This window comes from Lissotriton helveticus, chromosome 1_1 (assembly GCF_964261635.1).
Source record: "Lissotriton helveticus chromosome 1_1, aLisHel1.1, whole genome shotgun sequence".
In the NCBI taxonomy this organism is placed as follows: domain Eukaryota; kingdom Metazoa; phylum Chordata; class Amphibia; order Caudata; family Salamandridae; genus Lissotriton; species Lissotriton helveticus.
In genome coordinates, this window is record NC_136057.1 from 719,679,785 (window position 1) to 719,697,669 (window position 17,885).

Below are 17,885 nucleotides of genomic sequence, written 5' to 3' on the forward strand. Positions count from 1 at the left end.
GAGGTGCAGAAATAGGCAATAGAGATGCGGAAAGAAGCAACAGAGTTGCAGAAAAAAGCAAGACAAGTGCAAAACTGCAAGAGAGGTACAGAAAAAGGCAAGAGAGGAGGAGAAAGAGGGAAGAGGGTAGAAAAAAGGCAAGAAAGATGCAGAAAGAAGCAAGAAGCAAGAGAGGTACAGGAAAAAGCAAGACAAGTGCAGAAAGAAGCAAGAGAAGTGCAGAAAGAAGCGACAGAGGTCACAAAGAGTCAAGGAGGCTGCTAAAAGAGGCAAGACGGGTGCTGAAACAGGCAAGAGAACAGAAAGAAGCAACAGATGTACAGAAAAAGACAAGAGAAGTGCAGAACAAGGAAAGAGAGATGCAGAAACAGGCAGGAAAGGTACAGAAAGAGGGAACAGGGCTGTACAAAGAGGTAAGAGGGGTACAGAAAAAAGAAAGACAAGTGTTGTAAGAGGCAACAGAGGTACAAAAAGAGGCAACATTGGTACAGAAAGAAAGAAGAGGGGTGCATAAAGAGGCAAGAGAATTCTCGAAAGAGAAATACAGCTACAGTAAGAGGAAGAATGGTGCTTGTGTGATTAAATCAGTACATGGGTAGTGTTTTAGTGATTGTCTGCGTGCATGGGTAGTACTTAAGTGACAGCATCAATGTAAGGGTATTGACAGAAAAAAGAAAAAAGTGCATAGGTAGTACCTTGGTGATAGAATGTCACCATGCAAAGTGCCTGAGTGAATAGCCAAGTTCAAGGATAGTGTTTCAATAATTAGATACATTCATGGGCAGTGCCGGGAGACTGGATGAATGCAAGAGTAGTGTCTGCATCAAAGTGTATATATTCATTTCTACTCATAATACAGGGCACAAGGGTACAGTCTTTTATAGATAGGGATACAGTTCAATAAATCTGCCAACATATTCTAGAGCTAATTTTTCTAGACTCAAGAAGCACACATATTAGTATGCACAACATTTTTCAATCTTCATTTCAGTACAATAAAACAAACTACAATACACGTTTGTAAATGTGATAACATATTTATTACATCACCTTTCTCTAATGGTTTGCATGCTTTTTATATAATGCATTACGAAGGTAAAAATATCATTGCAAACACTGAAGCACTCCTACGCAATACATAACAAACCTCAGAAACTCCTAAAATATTTTTTTCTAACGCAATAAATGTGGTGCACCACTCTCAAAAAAGGTAAAACCAGTATTAGCAAACTTTCGCTCTCTTTTTTGCACACACAGATGCATGTAAGTAAATAATCAAAATGCTCCATTCAGTTTTTCAAATTCTAAAAAACATTTTTATTGGTTACACATATTAACCACTTATTTCTCTCTTCTTAAACTACCCAATATGCTTCTGTATATTATTGAAATCGCGACTCCACAGCGGTGCAGCAGTTCAGCGTCGCAATGGAGTCGGGAAACCTTATGAGAGTTCAAAAACCTATTTCCAATAATACTAGTATTATTTTTTTAAAACATACCACTTCTAAACATAGTACTGATTTGGGAAATCTTACTTTAGTGGCATATCACTTATATATAACTTAGCATTTCATATTTTAAAACCACAGTTAAGTTTCAACCCTTCCTCCATTCTGTTTAATCCTACTTTCCATAGTAACTGCAACATTCAACTGTGAGAGCAGGTCACAAGTTCACCATATTTTTTTAATTCAGCACACTAGCTTATAAATGCAAAATATTAGCTTATCCAGTCTGCTGTACCTTTTAAACTTTTTTCCATTACCAATTAGAGAGATACTTGTACAGTAAAGTAACATGCATCCTATTTTTGAGTGCATAAAGTTGATGCACAGCCAATCAGTTATTGGCTTTTTCTTCTCCACCATTTTACATACCTCTCATTCTACCAAACTGACTTACTCAGCTACAGACATCTTCTGATTCCTTCCAGACATCCCTTCAAAATGCTTACAATATTGATTGTAGGGCAAAGCTAGGTTTTCTGGAGCAAAAGGTGTGCTGAACACAGAGGTATTGAAAATGACCTAGGTTTGAAAAATGTGAATATTAAATGGTTTGCACACAGAGGATTAAAGTGCCACCAATTGCTGTCTTTGATTAAAGCATTTTTGCATCTCCAACCCCCTGTCCTCCTGATTGAGCACTGTGATGGCAATGACATAGGCACATTGACTGGGGTAGGATTAAAAATCCTAATGAAGAATACCTTTGCACAAGTGATGTTGTTTTTCCCTCACACTGTCTTTGTATACTCGAATATATGCCAAAGATAGAAATGGAAGTGGTCAAATCAATTCTGGCCACAAACTGACAAAGCTAGGAAGAATGTCAATAAAGCTGTTTCTGCTTACCTCGGGGACCATAACATGGGCTCCACATATAACAACAATCTGCGTTTAGACATGCACAATATCTATAGAAGTGATGGATTTCACTTCACAGATGAAGGGAACAGAGCTTCTTAAGCTGTGCATCCAGACTTACATGTAGCTGGAGGAAAGTCATAAAGAACACAAATAGCTCTTCCTAGAGCCAACCTGTAACCCAACAGTGAAAAATTAATTATGTAAAAAAAAAAAAACGTTGTAAAAAAAGTAAGATTTTCTATTTTTCAGGCAATTGAAATGAGCTTACACTCTTAACATTGCATTACAAAATATTTAATGTTATATATATATAAGGAGGTTTGCCCTCCGAAATGTCTTTGCACAATTAAAGCACGCTTAAAATTGCATTTGGGCCACAGTGTGTTTCCTATCCTGAATGGACTTGTATATTATGGATAGAGAGGGAGAGAGAAAGAGAGAGAGAGAGATACCGTTGGCAATGTGTCAATATAGTTAGGATTAGGTTCCCATAGGTTCACTAATAACTTTGGTGCTGTTCAACTAATCTTAAATAAACTTTTTTTTAAAAAAGGGTTCGAGGTGATCTGTCAAGTGAGGGTGGGAAAAAAGGGGAGAACCAAAAACAAGCTTTTTCCCATGCCCTATCTCATAAGAAATTTAGGCACAGCTACAGCCCAAACCGTTGAATAAAATGACACCAAATTTGGCAGAAAACTAGATCTTTATCCAGAAAGCATTTTTCTTTGTGATTTGGTGTAACTCTTTTTGTAGTTTTTGCGAAATTGAGGAAAAAAAGTTATAATTACCTTTGTGGTGGTACTTCCATGGAGTACCCCAGTACTCAGAGGTTTCTCAGCACTACTACAGTACCATGAGGTTTTTTTTTGGTTTTTTTCTTCATTGTTTGTATAGTGCGAACATGACCCTTGCAGGCATCAGAGCTCTTTACAGAATTACAGCATGCTAAGTAGTAAAAGCAGTAGTAACATATTCACTACAAGTTCACTAACATTAAAATGGCAGGGTTAAATCGTTAATTGCCACATAATGTCGTGGTTCATCCACTTCAAATACCAGGCATAGTTGAGAAGCAAGGGGGTAACAATGGTATTACATGCAAGAGTGCACTAGGTAGCAAGATATTGTTAGTCATGTGAGCAACTGAGGAGAATAGAGTTATTAGATCTAGGGGAGAAATTTGTTCATGAGGAATTCTTTGATCACCCCTGATGTGAATGACTAACCACAACTGAAAGAGAAAGTGGCACCTGCCATTTTCGGACTCAGACCCTATGAAATGGAAAACAAATAAAAAACAATAAGGAGCAAAGTAGGCATACCATGACCACCCGGCCCTCATGGGGTGATCGCAGAGGAACACTTCCTGGGGTCAGTACTACCACAGGGATCAGCAGTGCCCCCATTTATTTTGCAGCAGAACCAAAAAAGGTGGGACTTGGAGCGTGGCAAGACCATGGAAGTTGGGCAACAATGGGGTCTTGGCCGCCTGTGGGGAGTTGGGTGTAGGGCCTGGCTGCAGACCTGGCCCACTCCGTGCTAGGCATGTTCTGAGGCAGCAAGGTCTTGCAGCCCTGAGGGATGCAGGTCCTGTAACCACCCGACACTGCGAATCGCCGAAGGCTATCGTGGCAGGGGTTTGACTGCCATGGTAGTTTGGGTGCAGGGCCAGGACTGTGGTTAGGCACTGCAACGAACCCCAGTGAGCCAAATGCTGTGCATGCTCATGGTAGACCTAGTTAGGTATGGTAAAAAAAATGACTTTACATCAAAAAGCCCCCCCTAGAAATTCACTGAAAAAAGTTGCCAATTTAGGTATGATTATAATATCTTTTTTATATTAAAATCAACCTGAGAAAGTCATTGAAAAAAATGAAGGTTTAAGGAATGTTAACGTTATGTGAAAATGTCAGTTAAAATTCATCATTTTAAAGTTTTTTTAAAAACTGAAATTCACCAGGTATAGTTAACTGAAGTAGCTGTAACTCACGCCCTACACATTCACGTCTAATTACCTCACATTTCACATCACTCATAGCACTCGTAGCACATGCTGCATTGCATTTTGCGATGCAGGGTGTGCTACGAAATTCGTTTTATTTATTAAATTGTTTACTTACCTGCAATTATCCATATTCCGTTGTTTACCAAACCCCCACCCTGCCTCTCCCCAGCACCGCCTCCCTGCCCCACCGAACTCCATCCATGGGCCGCGGCTGCTCATGGCATGTTCTATGACATCAATCTTAACATCAATTCCATATCTGAAATTACATAATTTATCTCAACAGTGTGCTTGGCAATCGTGTGAATTATTGCACTTCAGTTAACTAAAACTGGCAAATTTCTGTGTTTGTGTTTTTTTTAGTTTAAAATATAATGTGTGAAATGACATTTTCACCTTCTATAACATCACATTAACCTTTGTTTTTTGTGTAATATAATGAATATGGTCATCCTATATCATAATGCCAAATGCATATTTGATTGAGTGTTGTTATACTGTAAATGTTCAGCCTAAGGAAATATAATGTCACTAGGCTCCTAAAGTGGACTGTGGAGTTCCAGTTACCAAATGTATTCCAATGATAGAAAGTTAACAATGTATTTGTTTTCACAATTAGTATAATCAGCAACTCAAATGAGCATTATCTTCCATACTCTTATATATGGAATTATTATTTAATGCATTTAAGCTAATTCCAATAATCTCCTTCTCTGTCATTTTCGACTATTACTCTTACATACCTTCATGCTTGTTCCACGTTTTGTTTTGTTGTTTTGGTTTGTAAAATCAATGGTGCTATAATTTGGCTTATGGCCAATATACTCCCCCTAATTTGGGGCAGGGACCACTCTAATGTTCCAGATCTAGCTGTCTGATTACATTTCCTTATGCTGTTAAATTCAGGATTGGGGTCGTATGAAAACTAATCCCTAGCATTTTATGTCAGTGGTTGTTGACAGGATGCTATTTGGAGACCAAGATGATTTGTCAGGAATTGTGCTATGACTACTACCTTTATAAGTAGGAGGGACAGCTTGTTCTCTGCTTGAACTAGGACATTTGGGAGGAAGGATTTAGCATATGTGAAGAAGCACCTGAATCTTGAAAAGAGAAGAAGAGGGTGGAAGCTGAACAATGGAGCCTCTTTGTGCTGACTGAGTGCTAAAGACTGTGCAGGAACTGTGCAAGGCCTGAAGAAGACGAAACAAGGAAAAACAGACATACATATCACAATAGCTAAGAAGGAGAACAAAAGCATAAACAAAGGGCATTACATAGCGAAAGAACAACAAACTAAGTATTGTAAGGGATGGTTTGTATAATAAGTGGAAAATGATCAAAAACTGATCACAGTAAGGTAATGAATAGCTATTTTCACACAGCATATGGAGATACCCAGCAGCTCTTTTGGAAGTAGAGTGCACATTGAATTTCTGTTCACAAGGCACAATGTATCACAACTCACAAATACCCTTTGGTGATATTAACTTTTTTTTAACACAAATAAAATGAAGATAAGGGAAATAGAGCAAGGGCTGGAGCCTAAGAAAACAGGAAATAAGCTAGAGAAAACCTGGAGAAACCGGAATCATTAAAAGTAGATTCCAAGAAATATTGGATAGAGGAAAGTATGACAGACCAATCTAATTATTTGGGAAAACAAGACAGGCACAGGAACTTAGGAAAGGCAGATGAGAAATTAAGCAAGGATTTGAAGTACGCAAATAAAACAAGGAGATTGAGAATAGAGAACAAGGAATCTGCAATACGAACAAGAAGAGGATTGGAATGTTGCAGTCAGAACAGAACAATGTTAGCAACAGTAACTGAGAAGATGAACAGGGACAGAGGAGCTATACCATCTAATAACATGGAACAAGAACAGAAGAGCTATAGTAGCAAGACAGGTATTGCAGAATCAACCATTAATTAATGTGCAAAGCACATAGCAATTCAGACCAGAGTCAGTAGGAAGATGGTTGCAAGAATCCTAAACACTGAGCTTCCAGAAATATATAGCCCACACGTCAGGGGAAAAGTACATGGGCAGGGAGAGAGGCAGGTGTGAGAAGCTGGCAGGTTCTGGTAATCAGAGCTCCACTAGAGATGTACATTTACACTGTGACATGTGGAGGAAAGTGTGGTATCTGTATGTCACCCATGTCATTGCACTGTAGAAAATAATAGAACATTGTAGAATAGACTAGAAAAGTGGAACCTTATAGTCACAAAGTTCTAGAATGTAGAGTGAGATGCCTGCACACTCCAGAATTGGCATTTGGTATGTTGTGACTGAGGTGTATGGACTAAACCTGATGCTTCTGTTTACTCTCTGGTCTGCTTATATAGTACCCCTCTTATCTTGCATTGGACAGAAAGACTACAGGTGCTGACAGGCATAAGAGTAAAAATGGGAAAAGCAGGAAAAGTGAATGGATCTTAAAAGTGACAGTGTAAAGTCAGAAATTTGTATATGAATTGGTTAGTGAATCAAGAAACCAAGAACAATGGCAACAAACATGGCTTTGCATCCAGAGTGTGATCTAGCAAGTTTTGAGCATGAAGGTACTACAAGGAACAGAATGCTTCTTTATGATATTGCGAACACAAGGACTGGATTGAAAAGTAGAGGGAAGTTTGCACGGATAGAGTTCCATTGTAAACTGGGGACCTCAGAGGGCCTGGTAAGTGCTACATGAAGACAGGATGGCAAAATCCTGAGACTCTTTCTTCTATGCTGTTGGTTCTTTTTTTGACAACAAAACCTTTTCTCCACATATTTATTGAGTTATTTGGTATTTTTGCTTTATTTCTTTACGTATGCAACAGTAACTACTCATTGAATTACATAAAGCATCCTTACCGTTAAACAAAATCTGCACTAAAATCAGATATCACTCTGATTAATAAATTGTTTGCGGGAATTTAAAGAACATCTGCATGTAATCTCAAAGTACTTGCCCATTAATGTGTTTAAGTTAATATGACCAAACTATTCAGTGAGATTACGTTGTTTAAATATTCTGCTTTGATGTTAATTCTGCATCAATTATATTCCTTCCCAGGCAAAATACCAATATTTATAAAGATCAACTCATTGTCAAAATTAATTGTTATGCTTCAAATATAATTAGTATTTTCTGAGCTACACGTCAAATAGTAACTTTTTGTTCTGACCTGAACATTTTAAAAGTGTTGAAAAGCAGACACATATTAAAACTCTCTTTTATGTTGATTTAATTGCACACCTGCTTAAACTGAGATTGAATCATTATGTTAAACCCAAGGTTCTTTCACCTTGAGATATTAATTAATACTAATTACATTAGTGTCCCAGACTATGGAAATGTGGCCTGCTCTTACAACAGTAAACTATAAGAAGATGTACCTCCAACTACTCCTATAATTTTGAATATGATTAACAAAATTGATTGCTAAACTTACGGGGTCATTTTAAGATATGATTATTAAAAGTTTGTACCTGTCCACCGAGAATTAAAAGCAATATTTAGCATCTTTTTGCAACAGGTAATGCAAGAAAACTAAGAGACTTAATGAAGATATTGTACATGTAATGTTAAGCCGCATTTTAATTGAAAACTGTAGACAGTTTGTTTGTTAATCTGTTTTTCAAAATGCATGAATATTCATTTATTGCATAACCTATACAAAAAGAATGTTATCAAAATACTGTGTATTGGTTTACATAATGCAGATAATGCAGTGACGTTATTGTATAACTTGGTATTTGTTGGCATGTGTAGCTATGATTTGTTTTGTGAAAATATAGGGTTAACATGCTTTTGTAGCTGTAATATTCGTTATCAATATCAGCATTAAGTATGGCTATGTATAACAATTATCTTCAAATAATATATCACAATCCACTGTGTTAAAATATGCAATCCTTTTGAATAGAAATAGACATTCATTTAAACTCTAATGAAATAAGTCATGGGTAGACCAGCAAAGACATTATATTGTTATACAACAGTGCAATATCTTTGATTAATTTGCATAGCAACATATCAAAATAACAATTATTCTTAACAGCTGCTTATATGATAAACCCCCTTGATGCAATATATTTTCAGTCCCTCTGATTTGCTATTTATGCTGTTGGTGCCTGTTAGACTTGGCATCTATTGGCGTGTTTTCCCTGAGTTATTGCTTTCTGACCTCCCGGTTTTGACTCTGTTTGTTCTGTCTTAGTGTTTCTACACACTTTACTCACTGCTGATCAGTGGTAAAGTGTAAGTGCTCCTGTAGTACAATGTGTTATGGATTGGTGTTTCCATGATTGGCCTATTTGATTTATGTGTCAGTCCCTAGTAAAGTGCACTGCATGTGCCAGGGCCTGTAGCACTGGATTGTGCCACCCCCCCAAACAGCCCGTAAATGTGACTGTGGCCTGCCATTGCAGAGCCTGTGGGCAGTCTGGTACTGCCAGGTCAATGTGGCAAGTGCACCCACTTGCCAGGCGCTAACATTCCCTTTTCTTACATGTCAGCCAACCCCTAAAGTAGGACGGAGGTTCCCCTGTGGGCAGGGTGCAGAGTATGTGATGGGTAGCACCTCTTGTAAAGTTACATGATGCACCACCCTCATCCCACACTGCAGCCTTGGCCTACCGACGTAGGCGCCATCGATTGCAGTTTGTCAGCCCACAACAGCGCTTCAGCAACTAGGCCGCTGCTGCTTGCACCGTGACCTGCCAGCACCGCAATGAGCACCGCATTCACTTTGCACCGCCACCCTGGTCTGATCAACGACGTAATCAGATGCCGCCACCGAACTGCTACTCGCACCGCGACCTGAGGGCACCGCACACTGCACCGCTGCACTTCGCACCGCAGAACTTGACGCATGCCTATGCCAGCACTCCGGACCTCATCAGAGAGGAGTTCAATCTGCAACGCGTGTGACTTCAAGGGCCCCGACGACTCAGGCATCGACCTCTGGAACCGACGCCTGGGGACGCCATGCTTTCAGAAGCTCAACGAGAGGTTGCCAACACCCTGCATTTCTAAAAGGTACTGTTTGCCGGTCTTCCTGACTTAGCAGCTGGCCCGCAACGCTGCGGTCAGCCAGAACTGTTTGGATTTGTTTGTTCACGATGCCGCGATAGGAACTGTTTTTCAAGCATATTTTGACAACTGAACATTTGAAAGGAATGTATTGTGGATTTTATCATTTTTTTGGGTCTTGTCTTAAGTATAAAAAAATTGAATATTTTTCTAAAGTGGTGTGGTGTCCTTTTGTAGTGTTTACACAGTATTACTGTTGGTTATGTGCAAATGCTTTACACACTGCCTCTAAGATAAACCTGACTGCTTGTGCCAAGCTACCAAGATGGGTGAGCAGGGGTTACTTTAGGAGTGTAACTCCCTTATCCTGACTAGAGTGGTGGTTTCTACCCGACTTTGGCACATGCCCTAGCTGAAAGAAATATCCCATTTCTAACAGTGCCTCTTGAGAATGACAACAAAGTGATAAATGTGACAAACTTCAAAAGTAATGAGAACTGATCCAAGTTCAACATGAATAACATTTGAATGTGACTACAGAAAAGATTACACGTTTAACTGCTATTAATTTGCTCCTCAGAGGATCACCACTTTGAAGTGGTTGAGGTGCTTTTGTGTCTCAGTGACCTGCAGAGCTATGCTGGTGGGAGCTTAGGGACACATGCATCAAGATAAGGAATTACAATTCCTTAATAGCGATTTTTAAGGAATAGGTTTTTAGGAGTGGCAATTCCGTATGCATGTAGGTTTATCAAACATATTAGCGATTCCTATACATTCCTTAATAGCGAATCGCAAATTGCGATTTACTATTAGGGAATGCTTTCCCATTCATTCTTATGGGCCTAAAGGCCCATAGGAATGAATGAGAAAGCATTTGCAATTTGTGATTACCAAAGTATGCAATTGCAAGGGTGCTAGGGGGCTGAAGGCCCCAGATACACCCCCCAAAAAAGTAAGTGTGTACATTTTACGCACATACATGCCCCATGCCCAAATTGCGATTCCCTAAATGCATTCATAAAATAGGCAATTACAAAAATTGTGATTACCTATTTTGCTAACGAATTTTGGGTTAATGCATTGGAAATGGACTTTTATTCGTTGCAAATAGGCCGATTCTGTGAATCGGCTCATTTGTAACTGGTAAAAAGCTAGATGCATGAGCCCCTTAGTCTCTTGGCAGAGTTACCCTAACTGGACCGGTCAAAGGGCAAAGACCAGATGAAGTGCAATCCACTGGTCCTAGTGGTTGGGGGTTGGGCACAAGGCTAACAGACTTGAATTCTAAATTGGGAAATGTTAACATGAACCATGACAGAAGGTTGTGGAACAGAGAATAACAATGGAGAAAAACTGTTGTAAGTTTGCTCTACAAAACCTCTGGTGATAGAAGGGACTGCATGTTCGGGGGAAACATCTTGTGAACTTTACCACTCGGTCGCGCATGGGCGCAGCCGTCTTGTTTTATTCTTTGTTATGGTTCTGGTGCCTACTTTTTGAATCCTCCCTAAATCTTTTCAATCCTTCTTTGCCAAAACATTTGTTCTGATCTTCTTTATTTATTATCTTCCACTCTGTCCTCTTTAGTGTATATTTAGCTTTTTTGTCTATTTTTTGTGTTTTTTAGTTTTTCCTTCTTCTCCCTTAATTTTGTTTATACTTTCTACATTTTCTTCTCTGTCCCCCTCCATCCCCAGCATTATGGCAGAGACCTGTGCCACTAAAAAGGCCACAAAAAAGAGCTGCCTTCCTTGCAGAAGGCAGCACCCAGAAGGAATGCAGCCTGGGCCTTGCTTTCAGAGGTGTAGATGGCAGCACTGTTTTTTTGTGCAGCACCCCCTCCCCTACACCCTAGCAGCAGGCGGCAGGCCTGTGTCCAGGTTCGAGCTCCAAGAGCACTAGCAGCGATAGGCGAGGGAGCCTCGGCAGGTTATTGCTGCTCTGAGGTCAAGCGCACCCACAATCAACTGACACACCGGTGGTCCGACATCCTGGACCGAGACCAGGACCTGCTTGAGATGCTAGGGGTTGAGGTCTCAGGGCCTTTGTGAGTAGCTAATTATTAATATAGGGAGCACTTGCACTGTGGCACTGATTAGCAGTGGCATAGTGCCCAAAGCATAAAACCAGCAAAAACATATCAAAACAGAGGAGGCAATCTATCAAAAATGGAAGGGAGACTCACGCCAAGGATGCATGGTCTAACAGGATGAAACGGATCCACTGGGTGGTTTGATGGGTTAACTCATGGATGCATGGTAGCCACGTTTGGATGGATGAATGGTACTAGTATTGACAGTGAAGACTGGCTGGACAGAATGTAAAACTTAAAAGGTGACTGAGTAGCAAACCCAAGGGTGAAGAATACAAGTTTAGCTAGAAGAAAATGCAATGAGAAATTGAAAAATTCTGGCAAGAAGTGTAAACAAGGAATCTTTTTTTATCAAGGTTTTTGATTCAAAGGGTTGAGCGAGGTTGTATTTCAGACTACTCCCTTGACTCACAGTAGTATTCAACCACAAGATACATTATGTGCCCCTACCCATCCATGATCATCAATCGTCTCCCTTCGAGGCCCACTACCTACTCATGGCATTTTTCCAGTGAATGAATGGTTACAATAGTAATACCTCACATCGTGCTGTACATCATTCATTTGTTAGTAACTATTCATCTGCCTTGGTGTAGTCAGGGTGAAAGTGAAAGTGAGCATTTGATTTAACAGAGCATTGCCATATTAGGAAAATAGATCATTGTGTGGTACATCTGTCCCACCTGCAGACAGTAGGAAAGTATAACCAACACGAGTATGTCTGTCTAGGGCACAAGCTAAGCTGGCATGCCTACATTAATTTAGCTAAATGAGAGAGAAGAAGAATACTTGTATACTCCATAGTGCTTAATGCCTGAAACTTTAATCACATCAAAATTGAACGGGTCAAGGAATCAAGGGTACCAGCAAATGTTATGTGCTGATTAGTGCTACTGTACCACTATATCATTTTATGTTTTACTGTTTTGCTAAGAGTGTTGGTTACAGTTTGCCTTTTTTCTTTCTTGCTATAGCTACTGTTGCCAATCCACCATCATCCTCACAACCCAACAGGCAGGAGATAGCAGCCAGGATCAGACAAAGTAAGCTGGAGGCCCTCAGGGCCGAATACCAGTGGCTGGTGGCCGAGGAGGAGGGGGAGGAGGAGTAGGCGGCGTTAGCAGCCTCCAATGCCCCAGGCCCTATCCAGGCCCCAGGGCCTCCGGTTATACAGCGCCGTGGTCAGGCAGCCACCCGATGCCATTTAACCACTGCTGCTATACCACTATGGACTCTATAGAGCCTTTCATCTCCTCATGCTTCTGAGGATGGCGCGCCTGTAAGCCAGGATAAAGGAGCGGTTAGACCGATTGGAGAGGAAGGTCCTAGACCACCGTTAGGTCTCTCCTGCACCTTTTTTAATCTTTTGTTTGATGGGTGTAACTTGTTGGGGAGAGGGTAAGAATGTGAGAGTTTGGGAAATCTTGTGGTTTTTTGCATATTTTTTATGGACATTTGTTTGGACAATAATTTGAACTTTCTTTTCTTTGGACATTGTTTGGGATTAGGGAGAGGGGTGGGCCAGGTGTTGTGGGTTTTCCAGTTATTTTTAGGGAAACATTTTTATTGGTTCTACATGTGATTTAAATCTTTGTGGGGGGTTACTTCACACTATTTCCTTAGTCGCAGGCCTGCAGCCAGTTTTTAAACTCTGCTGCTCGTGTAACACACCAATAGTTATGCTATACCCGCACTTGTCCTTCTACTCTCTCCTCCTAGTCTCTGTAGTCTGCAACTATATTAACCCCTAAGGACTCATAAGGGGTGTGGGTGTGTGAATTTCCATAGTATATAGATTAATGTAGCTCAACAATGAATCTCTCACAGTTCTTCTCTTACCTTTGATTAGGCAAAGCGATAGCTGCCTGGTTTCTCAAGATGCCATGGTGGTAGTAGAGAGTGGCAGCATGCTAGAGGACTAGTCGATACTAGTGAAAGCACCAGATCCAGAAGCGAGGTTCCACTCCCTCTTAGCCAAACTCAAACTGTAGGATTGAGGAATAGTCATCGCAGGGAACTAATTAAATTGAAAGAAAATGTAACTGAGTTAATGCCGTTTTATAAATGAGACAGTCACCAGAGGGAGACTAGAACTTGACTAGTAGTATACAAGAAGAAGACTGCCAAACAAGAAAATATGATAAGCAATGCTAAAGTAAAATAAATAATCAGAATGGTGGGCTAGTACAAGTTACAAACTGAAATTGACTTTAGCTGTGAAGTGGACAAGAGTAATGTTTAGTCCTGGAAGGATGATTATGCTGGCAATTACGATGGATTATGTTCCTTTGTAAAAAAAAATAATATCGAATACTGTGCATGGGTGGGCAATCTAATATATATAATATTGCCAGTGTGGGCTACACTTGGGGTAGAAGTAGATCCTCGCCCTGCCTTGAGTTCATGTTGCTTTCACCACATCCGCCTCACCAAGTGTGTGTTTAATTAATGGCGCGGTAATTCTGGAGAGCGCATTCAATCTTGTTGGGGCCACACACAACTGCAGACTTACGCCGAGCAACCATGTTTTTTGGTGAATGCTAAGATATGGGTTCCTGCTGAAATATTGCTCAAATACAGATGATTAGCGTGACGAAGTTGGTTTGAGTTTAAGGGCTTCTAATTCTTTTTGTAGATGGTGTGGCACTTCCAAAATATTTACGAAAACAAGTTGGCGACTTTTTATGACACAGGTATTGTTGTAGTTAAGTGCACGTTTCGTCTCTTAAACAGTCTTTAGTTTATTGCCGGTTATTAGCACACGTGTGCAATGTTCAGATTTCAATGTTTATTTTTCACAGTGAATTCCACCAGCTACACTGTCCTTGAGGCGGATTACATCATTTCACCACAGTAAGTAAAATCTTCGTGGGTTTGACAATGGAAAGGTGGCGGTCGTCTGAATAACCAGTAAACTTGTAAAATAAACCATCTATGGGCATTTCTGTGTACTTTTTTACTGGGACGCCTTGACAATTGTACCGATGTTGCCATCTAGATACATTCCACACATCTCAAATATAGTGAGTGAGTTTACATGGTTTTCATGATGTCACGAGACATGGTAGTTAAGGAGGTTCACAATGTCATACGTATTGTGAACGGGAGCACACTCGCCTGATAAATGGGATTATTGTTTCCTGCTCTGGAATCCAAAACTTTACAGACGTACTTGGTGGTGGCTTTGCTTTGGTGCACTTCTTCTTTTCTTTTTGACCTGAAGTAGACGCATGAGGCATTTTTATCTATATGCAACTTATATGAACCATTGTACATTGTTGGTGTAAGCATCTTCAGCAAAAAGCAGCTCGGCGATATTAGAATTGGAATGATTTAATGAATTTCATGATAAAATGTTCATTGTTTTCATTTTCTTACAGTGCCCCTGAAGATGGGAATCCTCCCGAAATGCATTGGGCTTAAACTATTCTTTGTTTGTGTGGTACATACATTGCTTGTCGATAATGAGTTGTCTCGTATTTAGACGTTAATGTTAATATTGTTTATTAGACAATTACATTGTCAGGATCTTTCAAAAGTGATTTGCATTTTATATGTAACTTCATGATAACGACAATGAATATACTTTCTCAATGATTTGGCTTCGAGAATGATTTTTTATTGATTAATGAGATTTAAGTTTGGATTCTAATTCTTTTACTGCAATACTTTAATTGTAGCTGTGCGTTTGGCATACCAATTGTCTTCCACTAGCTGTTGATTTGTAAATTTAATTTAGTCACAACTCAATAGATCACATAGCACGGAGGAAGAGGATTAGGGGTTCGATGAATAGATGGAAAGGGGAATTTGAGGAAAATGTTTGACAAAGACAAACTGTACACAAAGACGACATTCATCTTGGCAGACCACCATCACAAATCTGTTATGGGAGGAAAAGGAAATGCATGCAGAAATGATGAGTACTAATACAGACAAACTAAATCAAACTGTCTATATACCCCCAGGGAGACCCAAGTTACATTGTGTTCTGTGACAGTTGTACCAAGCTTTTAAAGATATCAAATAAAATTAAAAAATATGTAGGAGTCAAGTAAACAAACATAAACAACGCACACAGTTGTAATGATACAAGAGAAAAAAAGATACTATAATGCCAAATTGGGAATTGCATCTGCATTCCTCTTGGACTGTCCATCAATCTTGGGTGCCTGGCAGATGTGATTTGGTAAGGTAAGTGTGAGTATTTTACATTGTTTTTCCAGTATGGCGCAGGGTAAAGAGCAGGGCCTGTAGATTGTATAGTAAAAATTATATTCAAGGATCAAGTTAGACTGCATAAGGAGGAGTGTAACAAGAAGAGAAGACTCATAAGTAACATGGCTAAATGTCTGTTTCTGGCAGTTACCTCCACAACAGGCCCCCACCCAACCACCACTTAGCTTCCAATTAAGCTACGCATTTGAGCCAGCCAGCATGGAGTACACACAGCAACATAGCATTTTCCCAATCAAGTAAAAAATCAATGCACCGCTGTCAGTCACACCACTCACCACCACCACTGCACAGACTTGTGTAGGTCTGGTGTTGTTTACCTTATGGCCACTTCAAAGTCATCATCATCAGTTGGTTTCAGTGAATTTGAAAACTTCCATCTTCTTATGATGGCAGTTCTTTCTCGAAGTAGTCATGCTCGCACCCACACCCTGAGTCATTACTTCATCTCTGATCCACCTGAGTCTGACCCTGAGTATGATGTCCAACTCTGTATCAACAATGTCCCCAGTCCTGACTCAAAGAGCAATAGATCGGCCTGTGATAGTAAAATGTTGGTATTGAACAACAAGAAGGGAAAGATTGAGTCACTTTTTGTGTAGACTAGATTTATGTTTGCAAACTTTGCATTATCTTAAGGTCTGGTCGGGTCTGAGTATTTGAGGAGTATAAAGCATAAATAAACAAAGCAGTGTGGACTGTGTGGAGTGGAGTTGGAACTGGTGAAGGAATCTTGCTATCCGATCTTTCAAAGGGGAAGGAAAAAAAACAACCTTCAGGGAAAATGTTTTAATTATTGATCAGTCGTCGGTAGGCCACCAACATTGTGAATCTCAACTTCATCACTAACACATTAAGCGTAAGAAACACCCTGTCTCGCACTGCCTGCCAGCACATGAATCATCTCATCTCTTCTCAATCTCAACACACACGTTGATGACATGTCACAACAAGTTTACATCACAACAAACAACAATCATTCAGCTTGCAATGCAAGCCTGCATTTACATGTTCTTCAGGAGTGCTCACAGTGATCGATTGGTGGTACACTGCAGAATGCAAATCCTTCATTTATTCACGAAGCAGAGAATTGCCTGTGTAAATCGAATTATAAAAGTCACATGTGGGGCAGTCCCTCTAGGGTAGGAAAGTATAGATAGTCATGGCCCACAGTTGGAGGCAGGCACACATTTGTTTGTATTCACTGTCCAATGTCTGGCTTGAGGGAAATGGCTTTGGGGGAGAGTCGGGACTTCTTCACTGCACATAGTTGCAACTCCAATCCAGCAATAAAAATATGTCTAAGAGTAAGTCAGTGGGGATGAATTGGTCAACCAGTGAGTCAGACACACACAAATATTAAAGTAATTAATGTTCCCTAGCTATATTTTTTTGGGGGGGCATCAAAGAAAGCCTTGTAGTCAGGGAACTAGAGCTCGTCCTCAAACTCTGGTGGTTTGCCCACAAGTAGGTCATCTAATACACTCCCATGACCTGAGTCTCCATCATCTTCCTCCTGTGGTACTTCAGGTATAATGTGCTGGTATAAAGTGCTGATTTATTTTGATCATTGTTAATCTCCACGTTTTGTGGTGAGAGACTGGTCCTTCTCACTTTGACAACAGCACCAGCAGCTCTGAAAACACGCTCAGCAGGAGCAGGAGCAGACACTGGCTACAGGGTAAGCAAATAGGTTATTGCCAGCATGCTGAGCACTGTCCATTGGCGCCTCTTCCCTTTTTAAAAAAAAAAATTATTTGGCAGGCAAGTCAAAAAATATACAATACATATTCTTAAACATACACTTTTGAGTGACAGCAAGGATAGATCATAAATTCAGCATATACATCAGATAATAAAACATTGGCCCATATTCTGAATTGAAAAAAAAGAGAAAAGAAGAAAAAAAAAAGAACCATCCAGATTTAATCCCCATAGGTTATAGCTAAAGTGAAAGCAAGAGATACAGCTTATATCCTTTAGAAATTATACAAAATTAGTCCATATCTTTTCCATTTTAGCAACAGACTTTCGGCTTCTGCTCTTAGCAAGGGCCTTTTCCATAGTATATATTTCATGTAGTAATTTCAACCACTCTATCATTCAAGGTGGATTCTGTGAAATCCAAGCTCTAGCTACCACCAATC

The 17,885-nt window shown here is 40.0% G+C and overlaps 1 protein-coding gene across 7 annotated transcripts in view; it reads left to right on the forward strand.

The window, feature by feature from the left end:
- The window catches only part of LOC144770595 (uncharacterized), a 412,313-nt gene extending 397,224 nt beyond the window's left edge, over window positions 1–15,089 (forward strand). For 5 of the 7 annotated variants that reach the window (XR_013598953.1, XR_013598951.1, XR_013598948.1 and 2 more), the window contains 4 exons: window positions 12,477–12,545; window positions 14,138–14,195; window positions 14,304–14,355; window positions 14,883–15,089. Coding sequence is in view for 3 of the 7 variants with exons in the window: in XM_078655283.1 (XP_078511409.1) it covers window positions 12,477–12,545; window positions 14,138–14,195; window positions 14,304–14,306 (130 nt within the window). In the remaining 4 variants the exon portion in view is untranslated. Of the gene's footprint in view, window positions 1–12,476; window positions 12,546–14,137 lie in introns of all 7 variants that reach the window. The other 2 variants (XM_078655265.1, XM_078655275.1) reach the window with 1 other exon arrangement.
- The last annotated feature ends 2,796 nt before the right edge of the window (window positions 15,090–17,885 follow it).